General features: G+C 39.9%; 1 protein-coding gene across 8 annotated transcripts in view; it reads right to left on the bottom strand.

Annotated features, from left to right (window-relative positions):
* Positions 1–19449, bottom strand: part of LOC102299858 (endonuclease V) — a 77832-nt gene that overhangs the window by 42404 nt on the left and 15979 nt on the right. For 4 of the 8 annotated variants that reach the window (XM_042219561.1, XM_005919191.3, XM_042219562.1 and 1 more), the window contains exons 6-7: positions 17140–17208; positions 16821–16949 (exon numbers count right to left, since the gene is read on the bottom strand). In XM_042219561.1, the coding sequence (XP_042075495.1) occupies positions 16821–16949; positions 17140–17208 (198 nt within the window). Of the gene's footprint in view, positions 1–9852; positions 16950–17087; positions 17209–19449 lie in introns of those variants that run through there. The other 4 variants (XM_042219563.1, XR_315583.2, XM_042219564.1 and 1 more) reach the window with 4 other exon arrangements.

Below are 19449 nucleotides of genomic sequence, written 5' to 3'. Positions count from 1 at the left end.
TGCCTAAGGCTACACTTAAAGGCATTTTAGCCATCGGCACGCTCATCTAATCTGAATGTGGTGACGTCACTTTTCCAAACTGAACTGTGGATCTGTTGCCCTTTTATGGTGCTCGTTGAAAGACGATCGTTGAAAGTTCTCACAAAGTCGTCCAGCCACTCTGACGGAGCTGTGTGTTCAGACTGTGGTTGGAAAAGAAGGAGCTGATCACATCGGTGAACCGGTAACACTACTGATCCACTACTGCTGCACTACTGGGCTCCAGTTTCATCTGCTAGGTTCCTGTAGGACACTCCCACAAAAGACATTCTTCTTCTCAAGTGTTAGATAAAGATAACCCTTTATATGTGAACAGACACGGAGTGTAGCTCATGTTAACAGCTCACAGATGGTTTATTAGCATGGATGTAGGCGGCTTCCAGCTGTGAACAGTGAAGCCAATGAGGAAGCGCTTTAATCTTTTTTCATAAGAACTTAGAACTTAATTTATTGTCATTGTACAGTTGCCTGCACAACTAAATTAGGTAGCAAAACCACAAATATGCAAGAAAGTGACAAATTTCAAAACAACAATATAAAAACAGAGGGCAGGATGTTGAATAGGTGGAGGTTAAGATGGAGGTGGTCTTTTAAAATCGCCCTGGATTTGGAGAGACATCTATAACTGTCAATGGAGTCCAGGGAGGGGAGTGGACGGCCGATCACCTTCTTTGCAGTTCTCATGAACTGCCACACATATACTACGCTGAAGAATGGGTAACATCCTGATGGCATTACTTGAGAAAAGTAATTAAATTCACTTCGGAAAGTTTTCTCAGAGTCTTCTTACTTTTACAGCATTGAGCCCTCTGATTTTTTCTCTCTCATGCAATCAGCAAGCAAATGAGTTTCAAGGAGCATCCCTAACTTTTATAAACCAAGCATTTCCTGCTCTACGTATGATTATCACACTGCACCTGTTTGATCAACAGAAAACGGCAGTAAAAATGCAGAGAAGAATCAGTTTAAAACTGGTTCGCTCTGGCCACAGCTCTGCCAAGGTGGGAGCTCAAGAGGTGAACAGATGTGCACCGTTGGCTCTCTACAGGGGCTTTCGATACATTCAGGCCACACATATACAAACACTCACACAAGAAGAGCAAAGGCTCTGGTCCAGTGGCCCACGGCAGGTCTTTATCCTCCAACTCCCCCAAAGGCCCTTAAGCCCTGCAGCTATGCCTGCATGCTCTGCTCTGTCTTCCCTTGAAATCCATCCTTCCTTTACCAATTCATTCTCCCTCTACCTGGAATTCACCTCTCATCAAGCCAAATCCTTTTTATCACTCTACTCAAACTTTTTCCTCCAAACCTCAACCTTTCTCCCCCACGCCTCTCTCATGTCCACCCCAGGGCTTCCTCTTATGCTTCTTTCCAACTCTCCTCCAGTTTCTGTCTATGAAGGTCCACAGTCCAGTGACTGCAGCACCAGAATGTCAGACAGCCATATATTAACATTTAGACAGCCTCAGGGCCCGAAGGGGAGCTCCAGTTTTAAACAGTCACATCCTCTCAGCACATTCAGAAAAGTTGCACAGTCCGACTGCTACAGCTGGCACCAGTGGAGCTCTGCTGTCAATCTTCACCCATGTTTTATCCTGTCAGCTGTTCGACGTGACTGTTTTACGGCTGTGTAGCCTTCTCGTTCTCTGAGTTTCTCCTCACAGGCATGTCTCTTTTCTCTTCAAATTCCACTAAAGACATCGTGCTGTGATGCTATCATTATCAAGTCAATGAGATGCTGCTCCACAGAGAATCTGGTTTTTAAAGCAGAACAAATGAGGAGATTCATGCTTGGACTATGAAGTTATTTACTTCGATTAATCTGTCAGGTTGTGTTATTTTTTTTAAATTGAGCCATAAAATGTCTAAACAAAAAATACACAACCCATTTAACCCATTTGGCAAAGCAAACTGAAATATGTTCAATTTTCAAAGAAAGAAAGATTAATCATTTGAGTCTCTGTCAGACTGCCAAACAGCTGGTTTACCATCTTAGTCCAAAATAAACTATTGTGAATTGTATGCTTGAAAAACTGTGTTGATCCCCTAATTGAGCTAAATGGAGATAATGAACGGAGGAACTAAAAAAGTAGTATATCTGCTATCTACCAGAAACCCTGCATGAGAATAGTTTAATGTTTGCACATAAATTAAGCTTTACCGTGCACGACAGCCCTACAGATGATCGTGCAGAGACACGCTGTGTCGTAGAAAACATACTTTCTAACCAGGAGCGTGGGTTTCACGTTGAATCGCATTTGTCTGCATTTTTGTTAAACATTTGCAACTTCTAGAATCATTCGACCACATACATTTAAAGCACCTAAACACTAAACAATACCACAACATGTGTAAAGGTAAAGCAGCGGTCATAGTGTGTGTCATGTCAATTACAGACTGTATGCAAAAGATGGGCTTAGCTATCGCTGGACCACAGCGCCACCCACTGCCTTCTGGATTCTGCATTTTGACGACTTGTCCTTATCATTTTTGTACTGGTTAACACATTTTGCCTCATATGCATAAGATCAAAACCAGGAAGAGACAGAAACCCAGTTGCAGGATAAATGGGAGGTTGTGTCAGGAAGGGCATCCCCAAAATCTGTGCCAAATTAAGCATGTGGATCAATCTGTTGTGGAGAAAGTATCTTTTTATCATTGTTGGTCACTGTCGTGTTTTCGTTTGTTTGTCTGGTTTTTTGGGTGGTGTTTAGAGCCAGAAGTGCCCATATTTAATGTGCAGTGAAAAAGCATCATTACTTGCATAAATACACTTTGTAAGTGAAATGCAGAGACGTGTATCTGCTAATTAGTCTGTGAAGGTTCTCAGTCATCCAGGTCATCGTAGTCAAAGGAGCTTGCAAAGAAAAGTGAGAAGCTTCTTCTCGGATGAGAGGTGAAACGTCTTCAAGTAACTTAAAGAAGTCCAGACGCTTTTCTTTGCAAGCTCCTTTGACTATCTGCTAATTAATTGTAAGTAACAAACTAATAAAATACTAGAATTTCATTTACTAAACTGGAGCACCACCAAACGCCAAACAAGCAGTTTTATTTGTTAGATAATTCGATAAAAAATGTTCCAAAAGGTCAAGTTTAGTGACGTGATTTAGGGAAGGTGAGGCATCGCAAACAGCGATCGGCTGAGGTAGCCTGTGCAGCACACCTGTCAATCAAAGCAGCCACGCCCCTAACAACAAGACCTAGCAGCATCCGAAGAGATTGTTTTTGATTTTCATGAAGTTCTTGGAAAACATTTGGGATACTGGACCCTTACTCCATGAATACTTTCACTATTACAGCATTATCATGTGAGGTCTATGCTACCCTTCAGGATGTGCCAAAAAGTCCCTCGATGATTCCTGACATCCACAGGATGCAGTGAAGCCTCGAGCATTTTATGTACTCAAATATTTTAGTGTTGCCTACAAATTCAAAACTGGCCTTTAAATAATATGTAAATGTGTTGCTTTATTCAGCAGATTTTACACTTAGCTTAATGATAGATTCTTGATCTCAATGGGACTAATGAAGACAAATAATGATTACATTTATAAAACCAAAGTCTGGCTTGTAATGACTTCTAAATTTATTCCAGAAACTGCCTAAAACCCAAAAGTCAGCACATGCACGAAAACAAGTAGAAGTAAAGGGAAATCCATGTGAGCAAAAGCAGGCACTGAAAGTTTCAGAGTTTTTCCTTTCCCCACAAATTACTCAACACTCCAACTTTGTGTAACTTTCGAAGACAGAGAAAAGTGAGACATATTATTATTCAGCGCTGGGACAGCAGGGCACAGACAGGGTGGAGCACGGTGATGATGTGAAGTCCCTGTAAGTACGACTCTTCTTAGTTAGCGAGTCTCAGCGGTCTCACAGAGTCTGGTTCTTTTCTGTCTGCATCGTTTGTGAGGACCGACACGCACGGGTGTGCTGGCATAGTCATGTGTGTACGTGCATGCACGCGTATGGGTGTATTTGTGTTACTGTTGAGGTGACAACAACCAAAAATACACTAGCTCTGCAGGCCTGAATTATTCAGAGAGTGGAGACAGAGCTGCGGGTGGCGGGGGGTGGAGGTAGATGGATGGATGAGAGGTGGTGGCGGGAGAAGAAAAAAAACAAGTACAGCAAAGACGAACAAAGTCAAGAAGAGCAAGAAGCGAGAAAGCTGAGAAAGTGGGCACTCGTCAAAAGCACAAAACACACATGCCATAAACATATTTTGTTACAGTCGGCAGAGGGTCTAGAATAAATTCATGCATCTGTAGACTGAAGGTCTTAAAAAACAAAATATAAAGCTATACTCTGTACTTCTTACACAAAATCTTTCTGGGTTTCAATAACTGCACACAAACCATGCATCAGCAATATCTCTCAAGCACATGCATACCTCCTCCTTCTCTTCCTCCATCTCTTTTATTCTATGCATGCAGGCTCCCCATTGCCAATCACTCACATTGAAATTCCATCTGTTCTTGCAATCTGGGAGCACAGCTGTCAAACATTTCTGTCTCCCTGGCCGACGCGGGGGGATATATCAGAACCCAAAGGGGAAACTGGAGCGTGGAGTCACATATAGCGCCTCTTAGCATGGGAAATGCGTGCATCTTACATCCAAAGAGGAGTATAGGACTGCCAGGGAAGATGTTATTAGCATTGCTGACTCTGCAGGAAGGCTGTTCAGATGTAGTGTAAATAAAATTATATTGTATGAGAAAAAGAAAAAGAAATAATACAAACTTTATGATGCCTTTTAAGAATGTTATTTGTGTTAACTAAGTTTTACAGAAGCACAGAGCAAGTCAGATGTAACATCTGTAGGAGGAGCAGGAACATAATTAGCTACGTGTGTTTTGTAAAGCATCCTGGAAAGGAGAGGTCTGGAAACTCGCTGTTACTGTACATCTCAGCCAAATCCACACAATCCTGTTACCAGTGGATGTCTTCCCATTAGTGTGTGGAGGAGGAAGGTCTGCATAATAATGGATTTCAATCCCTCAAGTAGGCTTTGTTTGTCTTTTTTTCAAAATTTCTGCCTAAAAATCATCCTCCAAATCTGTCAGTTATGGCTACACAACCATACGGCCAAAATGAAAGATACGGGGCTGGATAACCTTGGATAATGTTGGAAGTCTCGCCACAGTGGGATTTGAAGTAGTCCAACAATCACTTTTTCAAGAAAACAACATATACCATTGCATCAGTGATGTGTTTGAAAAATTCAATGCAGCTCCACCAAATTAGATGCAATAGAGGCAAAGCACCACCATCACCACCAGCTGAAGTGATGACAGCTTGATATCTTACAGTACTTGATCTATTCTCTCAGTGAATACTTGAACACGTGATAAGATTAAGACTTCATACATCACAATGTTCATTTACAATTTCAGAATAAGGCAAAGTTTGCTCATTGGCTAACAGCTTGTGATTAACACATTTTATAGTTGTAATACCACTAGTCTGTATTACTAATAGTAGTACAAAAAGTAGTAATAGTTGTACCAAAATAAGAAGGAAGCATCAGAGAGGCCAGTTACATCCGAGTGAAGCCGTCTGACAGGATATAAATATGTTTGTCATGGAGCATTAGCAGCATTAGGTTTCACTGTTGTCCATTAGCGCTTTTAACTGACTGCTGATGAAAAGGGTGGAAGGAGGATGAGATCGACTTGTTGTGCGTATGTGCGAGGGATGTGTGTGTGCATGTATGTTTAGTGTCTGTATACAGCACGTCTGAGCGAAGACATCAGCAGTGTGAGCACAGATGCATTAAGAAAAAGCTGCTCCTGTGGTTGTATTTTTTATTAATGGATTTCCTAATAGATTTTTATATGATTTTTCAGTTTGCTTTTAACTGGAACATACTTAGTGAAGCTAAATACTAAAGCTACTTATATTATTTTGGATGCAAACACAATTGCTGGTTCACAGAGAAATGTCCTTACAGTTATATTCTCTCTGGGTAGCATGACGTGAATACAAGTCAAAAGAAAATATTAGAAGTGGTAATTATTTATCAAGCTCAACTGGTGAATGAAGCATCATAAAAGATGAAAGATAAAAGAGCCTGAAAAGGTATGTTTTCTTAAAACATAATATATGACACTAAAAAGAGTGAAAAAGCACAAAAGATCACCTTAGACAAGAATATTCATGAAATGGAGTCTGCCAAAACTCACAGTTTCAGAAATCATTAGGTCGGTGGTAATTAATGTTTCTCATTCATCATTTAATAAATGCAATCCATTATTGCACCTCCCAGTTATTGTCTCCATTCATCATTTCATCCATAACATGTCAAAAAATAAGAAAAAAGCTCCACTATAGCACCCGAGCTCTACATTATGGTATTTTTGGTCTAGCTTTCTTAAAACAGCAGTCCAAAACTGAAACATATTCAGCTTTAATTATATAAAAGAAGCAAACAAACCTGCAACTAATTAGAGAAACAGGAACTAAATCACTTGGTGGGTAGAGGTGGCTGTGGCTCAGGGGTAGAGCAGGTCATCTACTAATCGGAAGGTTGGTGGTATCATCCGTGCTCCGGTCTGCATACCAAAGTATCCTTGGGCGAGATACTGAACCCAGAGTTGCTCCCGGTGTGTTCACTGGAGTGTGAATACGTGTAAATAGAAAAACACTTTGATATGTTTGGAAAGTGCACAAAGTTACCATTGAGATTGTTTTGGTTGGTAAAAAAATATTGTTTTGTGCCAAAACGTGATGCAAATGCCACAGCTGAGGTTCCTGTTGAACGTTCGCCCTCATTGTGTTACAGTAAAACTCGGCCTGTCTTGTCTGGCAGCTTTTGCAATCAGAATTCGGATCTTAGACCGATGTTGTGCCACACACGTGCTGTAGGGTCTTGCCCGAACACAAAGAAGTACATGGAGTGGCTTAGCCAGTCTCCAGACCTCAATCCTACAGAAAACATGTGAAGGAAGCTGAAGCTTCGAGTTGCCAAGCGTCAGCCAAGAAACCTAAGACCAAAACCCTCCTTAGATGCGTGAAAACCTGGTGACCAACTACAAGAAACGTCTTACCCCTGTGCTTGCTGAGGGTTTCTCCACCAAGTACTAGGTCATGTTTTGCTTCACGATCAAATACTTACTTCACTGTCATGCAAGTTAATTGAGGACTTTTACGTACTGGATTTTTCCTGGATTTTTGGTATTTCTGATATGATAGATGATATATGATTTTTGATATTCTGTCTCTTGACTAAAATGAAACTACCATAAAAATTAGAGACTGTTCATGTCTTTGTAAGTGAGCAGAAATCAAATTGAGCCGGAGATAAAATAATTATTTCCCCCACTCTATATGAAGCTATACATCTTAACACTGCTGCAATCTCTGCGAATTAGAGTGAGCTGCATCTCTCTAGAGATCCACGAGCTACAGTGAAGTTCTCTACGAGACAATGAACGAAACCCAGAAAAGCTTTTACATTAGATTAGATTTGTGGTTTTTGATCTGCAACATCCCTCTGATGTGTTAGCCTCCTTTATCTGCCCTCTGCTTGCTCTGCTCTTGATGTCATGGTGACCGCAGGGGATAAGCTGAGGCAGGTGTCTGCTGGTCTTTTACCTCCATCACATGTTGAAGCGTGGGATACCAAAGGAGTGTGAGAATTTAATGGAGTGAGGGAGCACAACTGAGCTGAGGCGTGAATTAGCTCTGTGTGTGTGTGTGTTTAAGTCTTTCCACGCTAACATTCTGCTGCAGTGCATTCACACATGAGCCTTCACTGCAGAATCCAACCATGATGTCATCTTTCCCTTTCAACTTTTTTCTTTGTGAATCTCTAAAGCTGCTGAAGGCGGGGTTTATTTCAGTCGTGATGCAAGGTGAGAGGATTTTATCAGGCGCGGGAGAGAAGAACAGAGAAGAACACAAGAATTATAGAACACAGGATTCAGATGCGCTTGTGTTTAGTTTGAAGACATAAAAAAATCCAAGGTCATTTTACAGACTTATAACTGGAATAACCAACGAAATGGGAAAAAGCCCCACAGATATTAAAATCGTCTTTCCTTTAGTTTCATAAATAAGAACATTTGCTGCCTCTTTCCATCATTGTATGCTAAAAAGAACAGTTCAGTTTAACGTTTTTAAAAATAAAAGGGCCATTTTTGTCATGATGGAGTTTATCAGTCTTTCAGTTTGATATTACTCATGTTAACGTTTGGTTCTTCTTTCCTTTTATTTATAACCCTTCCTGTGTGTCCTCTGTATATCTTACTCTATCACCTGAATTTTTATTTTACAATATGTTTATGTTTAGTTCTCTCTGTTTTCCTGGTATTAGTTTAGTATTTCAGTTGTCGGTATTCTTCCTCTGTTAAGTTCTCATTTCTGTGTTGATATTGAACACTTCCTGTTTTATATTAATAATGAGTTTCTTCTGTTTAACTCTATTTAATTTGACTTTCTCCTGTCTCAGCGTTTTGTTTGTCATCACCCGTTTCTTGCTCCCCAGCTGTATCCATTTTCCTGTCCCCCAGGTGCTCCAGGTGCTCGTTTCCCTTATTAAAGGCTTTGGATTCTAATCAGCCAAAATAAATGGTTTGTTCTTCAAAATTCTACCTCAACTCTTGCATCCAGGTCCTAAACCTCCACACTGCATGACTTCATATGCAGAAGTGCAAAACTTTTTTATTTTGGGGAGGTGGACATAACTTGAGTTCTGAATTAAATGATTCGATGCGAAAATAAAAATCAGTTGATCGTCTAACTCAGAGAAAACAGAAAAAAACAGACTGAATCACATTATTTCAAACTGGAATAATAGTAATAGAGTTATTTTTAGAAGGTACACATGCAACAAAATTTCGATGTTCGTATGCACAATTTCAGCTAAGACATGATTATGAAAAATACAATTCAAATGAGAGGAGCATGGATGAATTACATTTTTAATGGGAGCATGATAAATTATATCAACATCTATGGCTCATTAATGATTAAGCAGCACAAAATCTGCAATATTTAATATATTGAATAGCACAAAATAATATATCAGTGATTAAACAAAATATGCAGAGCAACTATTCAAACCATTAATTGCCAGACATGCCAGCAAGAATTTAATTAAAGTAAAGAAACTAGTTAGATTCAGGTTAACAATATTAGAAAAAACTGTTGCTATGTGGTGACAATCTTAATAATGGCTTTTTTCTGCAACATGTTTGTGGATAGACTGATCAGCGCCTGTATGTGGCTTTATGAATTACAAATACACAATAGTGCCTTAACAGATTTACACTTTTATTACGTTCACAGGGTTGGTGGGCCTCTGCAAATGGAAATTGGAAATCCCAGTTGAGGGTTACGTTCCACATGTAACTATATATGTATTTTTTTAATATATGTTTTTTTACACATATATGCACCGATGAGCACAACTTGCCATGTTGTTGTCAACAGGTTGTATTCTGATATTAAAAAAAAGGTTAATTAAATAAGATGATTCATTAAATAAGACATTTTTTGCAGTTAAATCACCATTGTGCAGCAACTATATCACTATTTGTGAACGTATTTCTAAATTTTTGCTTCAAGTTAATGAAGCTGTAACGGGGCGATCGTGGCTCAAGAGTTGGGAGTTGGCCTTGTAATCGGAAGGTTGCCGGTTCGAGCCCCGGCTTGGACAGTCTCGGTCGTTGTGTCCTTGGGCAAGACACTTCACCCGTTGCCTGGTGGTGGTCAGAGGGCCCGGTGGCGCCAGTGTTCGGCAGCCTCGCCTCTGTCAGTGCGCCCCAGGGCGGCTCTGGCTACAATGTAGCTTGCCATCACCAGTGTGTGAATGTGTGCGTGAATGGGTGGATGACTGGATATGTAAAGCACTTTGGGGTCCTTAGGGACTAGTAAAGCGCTATATAAATACAGGCCATTTACCATTTTAGAGTCTGAATTTAAGTGGCTAATATGAATTTCTGTGCACGTAGACAGCAACTGATTTGTAACAGACAAGAAGTTTGCACTTTATTACTGTTTGTCACATACAAATTTGATGTAACTGCTAACTTGTCCCTATTTAATTGAAAACTGATAGCAGACTGACATCTTATTGCTGTTTTTCCTAGCATGACTTTAACATAAAGGCTGTGCTCTGTGATTACTAATTTGTAAGCAATTAAATAACTGGTTATTTGTATAGAACAATCAACACATTACTTTTTCCATTGCAACAAAAAAACAATTTGGATACTCTAATGTGGTTCTTTGTAATCACTGGAGGGAAAAACTGTGAGGTCTAAAAGTGAAGATAGAGTTGCTAAACTGGGGACACAAAATAAAAGAAATATGTAGGACCAGCCCTTTGTCCTGAAGCCAAGGAGCACATCCTCTTATCCTCTGAAATCATGAATTATCTCACATTTCTAGTTTTCATGGATCAGACTGAAATCAGTAATTAGGTTTCTCATTTCTCTCTCCATGCCTCTGTGGCAGTGTACAACAGCATCTATTCTTCACCCGTTCTCTTCATCTAATTATTCATATTCCTGCCCTGTGCTTAATTTGTAAATCAGCTGCCAGAACAAAGACAGGGAGATACTCCAGCGGGTCACAGAAAAAATGTCACAAAGCCCATCAAACAAATTCACAGAGCTTGGAGCACATCAGAGCTAGTCATCTCTAACACTGCCTGATATATGTGATTCATGTAACCAATGGCACAATCTACACAGCTTTAACAAAGCTCACACCAAATAAAAGGAAGCCTGAATGCAAATCTTTATGTATAAAAAAAAGCATTTAGATGCTAAACTGACTTTGTGTGCACAGAAAACTATGAACATCAAGGGTTTGTGTTTTTTTTTTTTTACATTTTATTTATTAAAAATCCCCAAAACATCACAATGACCTCAAAAGAGAAAGTTCAAGCACTTCAACTGAACGAGGTGCACACTCCTTTAAGAATCAATTACAGGAACATAATACCATAAATAAAGTTAGTTTTAATGTTTCTGTACATCCCAGCTTAAAAATAGAGGAGATCTGAGTTTGTCTGTTTTTGCACCATCAGCCGCTCAAGGTGACCTTCAGTACATTGTGCTCATTTCCAGCTTCATTTTTTTATCGCTGAACTCTCATAGAGCAACTTTGAATGACTAACAGTTTAAAATCATCCATATTTATCTCATGCTGGTCCAGTTTGCTCCTCTCCTTTCACTCTAAGACGCTTTCCTCTGATTAAACGCTCACAAGCAGAACATTTGAACAGATCCGACCATATCAGAGCTCTCACTGACAAGCAAAGGACTCACAGTATTTGCACATGCATTGACCTCATTACTTGGGTCCTTTGCCATGTTTAATATGATCACTCACCATTTTAACATGTTTGATTACAAATAAAGAAAAGCACAACTGGTCCCCCTTAAAAACCCTGTCAAAATGAAACCAGTGAAGGATGTTTTTCATCAAATCCTCCTTAGGAATTTAATTCTTACTTATTGCAAACACTTGTAATGGAGGTCGTGTTATAAATATATAATCTCAAGGCCCAGTCAGTAATAAAATTGTAAGTGCAGCATCAAGGACAAACTAAGGAAGGAATCTCTTAATATTAAACATGTTCCGTCTGGTTCAGCTCTCCTCTCTTTTTGCTACATACAGATTGGTAAAGGCAGAAGAGCCAAAACAACTCTTGAATACATGCTAAACCTTGATAAAACCAAGCCAAAGAAATAGGAATGAAAAGCAAGGTCTCAGGAATACACTTGCAAGAAAAATATAACAAATGCAGATGCTTCCATGTTTATTGAACAGTTTGAGGATGATTTGAATCATAGTTTTTGACCTTCAGCCACCAGATGGCAAGCAAGAACCTGCAGAAGATATCAAGCAGTCCAGTTTCATCATCAGCTCCAAATGAGCCAACATCTTTTCGAAAAATTCCCTATATATTTCCAGAAAAATTTAAAAGACCTGGAGAAACATAAAGAGGCGCTAAAGTTACTAAACATCAGCTGACTGACCTTTATTGCCTCTCCTGGCACAAATATTAAGGACTGTAAAAATCTTGCATTTCTTTCACAATAATGCCCTGGCTGATCTTATACTGACATTTTTAACAGTGATGCAGCACCTGTTTAGGAAGAGTGTCACACGTGTCACCCCAGGCTATCATAAACTCTGTGTTTTGAAAACAGGACAGCTACATTTATGACATTTAAAATCTGTTTGTATGTATAACTCGTTGTAGGTTGCAGCTTATTCAGGAACTGCTCGTCCAAACAACACAAGTGACTGAAATCATTGGTGACAGCAAAGACAAAAAAATAAATACAATGAAAGGCAAACGTGTCAACCTATCTTTCTGAGAACCCGTTTTTGGCCCAGTGAGTGATGCAGTTTTCTAAATGCTAGAACTTTTTGGCAGGGACTCATTAATATTTTACACCCTTCAGTCTTTTTAAGCGTTAAGGTGCGAGAGTCTTGGAAAACTTGGACTCGTGTCAGTGAATATCCCCTGAGGCCTGTGTGTTTATGTTTGTCCTTCCCTTTACATACTGAGTGGAGACAGCACGTGTCACTCTAAAGAGAAAAACAGGTTATAGAGGACAACTTTTAGCCAAATTATGAGAAGTTCTTATCTAAATAACATCAAACTCAGCACAGCAGTTCCCAGCAACACACAGTGCATCGGATGAACTGTTGCTAAGCTACAAGAAGAAAAGACAGGTGGACAGAGAGGGATTTCTTGAATTATTCGTAACATCCAACAAGCAGTTTTTCACTCCAACCATCTCACATGGTCATGACATCATGACCAGTTAATGTCACAAACATTTGTGTGTCACATGCTCCAAAGTAACACGTTACTGCAATCACCATTCTTAGTGACGTAATAATCTAAATGCAAATATAAAAATCTGTAATCACACTACAGTTAGAATTATTATTACTTGTATAACAAGAGTTTATTAGTTATCTGCACGATGGGAGGATAGGACGAAAAAACACGTCTTTTTCTGCCTGGTAGGGGGAGGAAAATGGTGAAGCAGTTTATGACTTGAGAATGATGTTAAACCCGAGTGCATGCTGACCCCAGCCCAGCAGCCAGAGCCTGAACTTTAACAGGTAGAGACATAGTACACATGTAAACACTAAAGAAAGGTCGTATGTGTGCCCTCAATACGACACTGGTTTGTGTCGGTGAGCAGGATGTAGCATAATGGTTATATTGTTACCTAGTAACTATGTGATGGTGTGTTTCAGGTCATGTTATGGAGTAACATCAAAATAATGCAATAATTAGTGTAACAATTTACTTTCTCAGGTGAATTTTTAAGCAACGTAATGCACAACTTTTAAGAAAAGTAACAAGTAATGTGTAATATATTTTGAATACAATCAAGTGAAATGAGTTTCGTCTGTAGGATGGCAGGGCTCAGCCTTACAGATGAGGAGCTCAAACATCCACAGAGAGCTCAGCTGTTACTCCTTTTGTGTTAAAAGGAGCCAAGTGAGACGGTTCAGTATCTGATCAGGATGCCTCCAGCGCACCTCCATTTGGAGGTTTTGTTGGGCACTTTGAAGACCCAGAAGAAGATCTGGAACCCACTGGAGAGATTATATTGTTGGGACCCCCTAAGAGTTACTGCAAACCCATGCTGGGGAGAAGGACATCTGGAATACGCTGTTTAAACTGCTGTTACAGCAACCCGACGAGATGAGATGAGCAGAAGATAATGGTTTAAATGTCTGGCCCAGTACATTAAAGATAACATTTCAGTCAGGCTGAACCATCAAAGGATCAGATCTCCACTTCCTCCCACTTCGCCTTGAAAATCAAGGCACAAATATCTGTATGTTGTTTGTTGATTTCAACTCAGCACTTTGGCCTTTAGTGCCACAATCTGACATTAGATGTTGGACTTCCGCAGACAGGAGCGTCACACCACAAACCTCCAGGTTTGAGTGTTCAGCCTCATCCTGTTCACACTGTTCTCCCACGATTGCATTCAGAGAAACAGAGAGAACTCTATTGTGAGCTCTGCAGAGAGCGCAACCGTTCTGGTGAGATTATAAACACTGATGAGAGGAAGAGAGGATTTATATCTAGAGGAAATCAATAATCTTACAGCATGGTACACAGAGAATAACCCACTGCTCAACATCAGCAAAGGTAAAGAGACAAGGAAGCAAAAACACCCTCGCTGGAGCTGAGGTGGAGCCGACGCAGAACAAGAGGCTGACTAGATGGTCAGCCAAGCAACCTTTGGATGTGGAGTCCTACCAAGTATGTGCAAGTGTGGGACTGACACAGAATCTGTTTAAGTGTGGGTAGTTATATATATTTGCATCTTTTTAGTTTGTCCACGATGAACATTTGCACACAAAAACCTGTTTTCATTTTCTACTGTCAAACGTATTCAGTTATTCAGTCTTCCTGTCAGGTTGATCTCTTTTTGATTTTGCTTTTTTCATGAGATGTGACTGTGATTTCAAAAGCCTGAAGGATGAAAATTTGCCTGCCAGCGAGACGTAACATCGCAGCTGGATCTATGAAGGAGAAAGCACCTGTGGCAGAAGCCGGGAGAGAACACGAGGGCAATGCTGGGAGACACAGAAGGGAATGTGGATGTCAGAGACTGAAAGCAGAGCAGTTGGGCAAAGAAAGGAGGATGAAGAGGGAGGCGCCGGTGACTGGACAGAGGAAGGTAAGATTGTTCCTGCTTCTCTCTGATGTCCACAGTCCCTGCTGCTGCCGGATGCCCCTCTCCCCACAAGCTAAAACACTTTGATGAAATAAACACACACAGGAGGAGGTGAGTTAGCCGCTGCTACTGCAGCTCCTCTGGTGAAAAAACTGATAAAACTGATTTTGAGTGTGAGTGTGTGTGTGTGAGTGTGTGTGTGTGTGTGTGTGTGTGTGTGTGTGTGTGTGTGTGTGTGTGTGTGAGTGTGTGTTTACAGTGCAGTCAGGTGGCTTGCAGTAATCATATGGTGCACTGCAGAAGCACAGCACAGCCTAGTGGCAGAAAGAAAAAGATGAGGTGAAGCTTGTTCCTCCTCTTCCTCAGGAAAACATTTAGTGGTTGTTTTTGCTATTTTATGTTGTGAGTAAAACTTTTAAGACATTTAAAAAAGCACTTAACTTTCTATCCCAACTTACCCCGTTAACAGTGCCAGCATGCACTGGGCAGGAGGCAGAGTACGATATAGCTGAGCAACAAGAGAAAAGGGACACTAAAAAGTTCATAGTGAACTTAATCGCCACCACTGGGCGACAATTCAGCTCATTTTATTGGGTTGTCTTAAATTTTTGCGGGCTGCAGTTAAACAAAAGGAATCAACAGCACATTGAGCCTCACGCATAAATATTTTTTATCGGTGGCATTTTCAAAACCAAAACCAATCAGTGCAGAGGGCTCATGGGAAATCAGTAATGTCTATCAGAAAAGAAAAAACAGTTGAAATCAGGTTAAAAAAAAATGTTGATTGTGGACACACCTCCAGCCTCCGTAAACATTTAATCAAAGGTTTGGTAGCCTCATGACAGTGTGGCAGCTCAACTGAAACACTGAGAAGAGCTAACAAAATGCACTCTGGCTTAAACTGTATTTATGTTTCACTTTAAGGAGTGATGGAAGAACAAAAACAGCGTCTCACCTTTGCAAAGTAAAGGAGGAAGGAAATTGACTCGTGCTGAGGGGAGCACACTTTTATACAAATGTATCATTTTGCATCTATAATTAGCGAAAGACTCAATATTCACAAACCAGGAGGAAACTCTTTAAAATACAAACAAACAAAATGTAACTTAAATAGCAACAGATAACATACCAGTTATGCTCAAAACAACTGTAATATTCATGCCTTTTTATTTTATTTGATTAATTTTGATATCAAGTATGAAAAGTATTTGAAAAAAAAGTATTTTAACATATCAAAAATTACAATAATAATTAAAATGAAAATGTTCTCTCTCAGTTAAAATATTTAAATAAATAAATATTTAAAATTTAAATTAAAAAGATAATTGAGTGCATGTTTTGATCTATGAAGGCTTACTTTGTAAGCACAATGCACTCTGTGTCAATGTGGTGAACTGGTGGCACTACAGAGCTGTCATTATGACAGCTGATTTTAGGTTTTTTTAAGTAACCAAAGCATGGTTACATGGCTCTTAGTCGAATAAAAGAGCTTTTACTTGTTGTTGGTCATAGGGAACGTCTAAAGTAAGCAAAATATCATTGGCCTAATTAAAAAAGTTCACTCTGTTCATCATCCATTCATTTCTGTGCATCCCAAATATAATAGCAAAGTATGAACCATATACTTTCCAACTTTGCGAAGATCCTGTCTGCCTTGCAGTTAAAAATATCTTCAGTGTCACACTATAGCTTTGTTGCACTTGTGTCTGACAGCCGGCATCATCTTATCGTTTGAAACTGTCTGCACAGTTTTCTGCGCCGGGGCTGGAATTCATATAAAAATACAGCCAAAATTGGAACATCCCTAATTTGGCTGCATATATTCTTCTTCTCTCCATTTTTACATGTCTCCCAGGCCCTGCTGCCAATAAAGCACTGCATAGCGTGATGCTCACACCTCCTCGCTTTACAGCAGGACACTGTTACACAAGTGGTGAGCACTGCTCGCTCCCTGAAACAGTGTTCTGCTTCTAAGATGAGAAGTTCAACTTTTGTTTCTACTGTTCACAAAAAAGGCTTCTAGCGTTCCTGCAGCTGCTCTGCTGAACACTCATGATGGCTCAATGCACTTTTACAGTGCGTGTGTGTGTGTGCACATAGGCCCACCTGTCTGATTGGCTCAGGGACCCGGTATCGGCAGCATGCGTGTGTGAGGCGGACAGCTGTGTCCAGGCTGATCTTGTGGCCCACAGACACGTACACTGGCTTCGAGCTCTTGTCAGAGCTTCGCAGTGCCTGAATTCAAAGACAGAAGTCTGCTGTAACTTTTCAGCATTCATCTCGCTCTCCAGTTGTGATCATCATAAAGAATTTGTTGCGTTTGACTTTCAGCAGCGAGGGTTTTCTTTGAAGTCAGCAGCAATAACACAACACCTTTGTCAGAGGTATTTGTTTCTATTTTCTGTGCATCTGTCCTTTGCCGCACCTTTCCGAGCACTTTGCCTGAGGCGCCTATGAGTGGGAAGCTGTCTCCTCCTCTTTGCAGAGCAGCTATCTGTGGAGGCAAAGAAACAAAAATCAAAGTCAAAACAGATGTACAGCTTGCCAAAACAAATAGCAGCAAGCTGAAACAAAGTATTAACCTCCTGCAGAGCCTTCACACTCGCGTCACTTTGTCTCTAACCTCTGCGTGGCCCCACTTTGCTGTCCAACTAGAGCTTCAAAATGCTAAAACAGGACCACATCTTTATTCCACTGAAAGGACGGTGGGTTATGACTTTGAAAAAGAAAATCCAGACAGTCTTGTTCCCAGAAAAAAGCACTGCACAAAAAATGTTGTTTTAAATTTTAATCTGGCATAAAAGGGTACAATAATAAAACTCCTAATACAGATTAATGATAACGTAATAACAATGTACTATTTACTTTATTGATCCCCGTGGGAAATTCCTCTCTGCATTTAACCCATTTACTTAGTGAAGCAGTGGGCAGCCATTGGGCGCCCGGGGAGCAGTGTGTAGGGACGGTACCTTGCTCAGGTATACCTCAGTGTAGCCGTTCAGTGGATTCGAACCCCCGACCTTCCGATCATGGGGCCCCCACGCTACCTACTGAGCTATCCCTGCCCCAAGTAGAACAATTAAATAAACTGTATTTTGAAAAAAAAAATGTTTTTATTATCTTTGTTATCTCATTTTTCACAAGTAAATAAATAAAATTATCAATGAATTCATTTAAAAATGAAGGCAAAGACTTTATTTGGACTTTTTCTCTTTTTGGAAAAATGTCAAAATCTTTTTTCTAAAACTGTGTTTCGTCTCAACAAATTCAAATTCATGACAAGTTGTGTTTGAGTTTTGTGAAACGAAAGCATGTGATCGTGCAAAAATATAATTATTATGTATGAGATTCAAAGAGAGAGATTTTGACTCAGCTAGTTACCAATATGTCACTCACCACCAATTGCTAGGAGACGGTCTTCTGTCAGAATCACTTGGATATGCCATCTGTGCAAGCTGTTAAATACAACCTGAAGCAGGACCGTGCAACAGATCGAATTTAGATTTCAACTGCAATGTTGTCTGCCATCAATTATTGAAATAAGATAATCAAGATAAAATGGTTATTGTGCCACAATCTGCTCATTCTTTTCTGTCACCGCTCCAACTTTCATTTCCTTCTGTCGCCCTCCTGCCACTTTGATGGAATATAGTTTCTTTGTTCTCAGTTTGCTTGCTGTCTAAGTTTTGGTTTTCTTTATTCCGGGTTATATTTTAGTTGAAGTTACTGTTTGCATTTATAGAGCTTATGTTTTTTCTTCTATGTGTTCCTCTCTTTTAAGCTGATTCATGTCTCTTTGCTCCCCTGTTCAGTTACTGAGTTACTTCCTTACTGTTTTATTTTGGTAGTTATTTGTGTCCTGTGCCTTGTTTATAGTTTCACTTCCTTCCCATCCTTTCCTGATTGCCTTCACCTGTCTCACCTAACCCAGCTGTTTCCATTGCCTGCATTGATCTTCATATCACTGCCACCCTGTGCCATGTTTACTTTACCAAACAATTCTTTTCAAGCAAACGTTCTGTTAAAAAGACAAGTTTTTGTCTTTTGTTTTTTAAGTTTGGTGACTCAAATATTATTTTCCAAATTCTCTGAGTAATGGTGTTATATAATCACGATTCAACAGTGGCTAAAATACTTGTGATGAGAACATTTGTCCTAACCTAATCTATGTTATAAAGTTTGGACTTAATATTTCAGACACATTAGACAGCAAAAGCAAACATTTGATGTGATCATTCAGGTGTTAGATTGAAGTGTCACTGAGATATTATGAAACAGCCAGACATAGAAACAGTCCTTGAGTCTGAAAAACCTTTAAATGTATATATTTTTTCCAACTAAGCTAGTTTTAAACAGAAAGAAAAAGAACTAACTCTAATAAAAGACTAGAAAATTATTGATGTACTAACTGGCTCATCTTTGACGTCTCATGAGAGCCCAGACCAGATGCCTCCATTTTTGATTGAAGGATGCTGGACTCAAAGAAAGATTTTAAATGACCTCTCTCTTGATTTCTGTTAGAGCTAAAGTTTTGTTCTCACAGTCAAAGAGACGGTGCAAAGTCAGATGCAGTGATGCGGGCTGCTGTTGACAGGTGTGCTCTGGGTTATGGGCCAGAGCGATGAAGGGAGTTTAGCCTCCATGATGGATGGAGTGTCTGCTCTACTATGACTGATTACAGCAAGCAGCCAGCAGGGAGACAGGAGGGGCCGCACGGGGCATCCAATCCCGGCTG

Source organism: Haplochromis burtoni, unplaced genomic scaffold, assembly GCF_018398535.1.
Source record: "Haplochromis burtoni strain Fernald_Lab_line unplaced genomic scaffold, NCSU_Asbu1 Contig_35, whole genome shotgun sequence".
NCBI classification, from domain to species: Eukaryota; Metazoa; Chordata; class Actinopteri; order Cichliformes; family Cichlidae; genus Haplochromis; species Haplochromis burtoni.
This window is presented reverse-complemented; position numbering and strand designations above follow the sequence as displayed.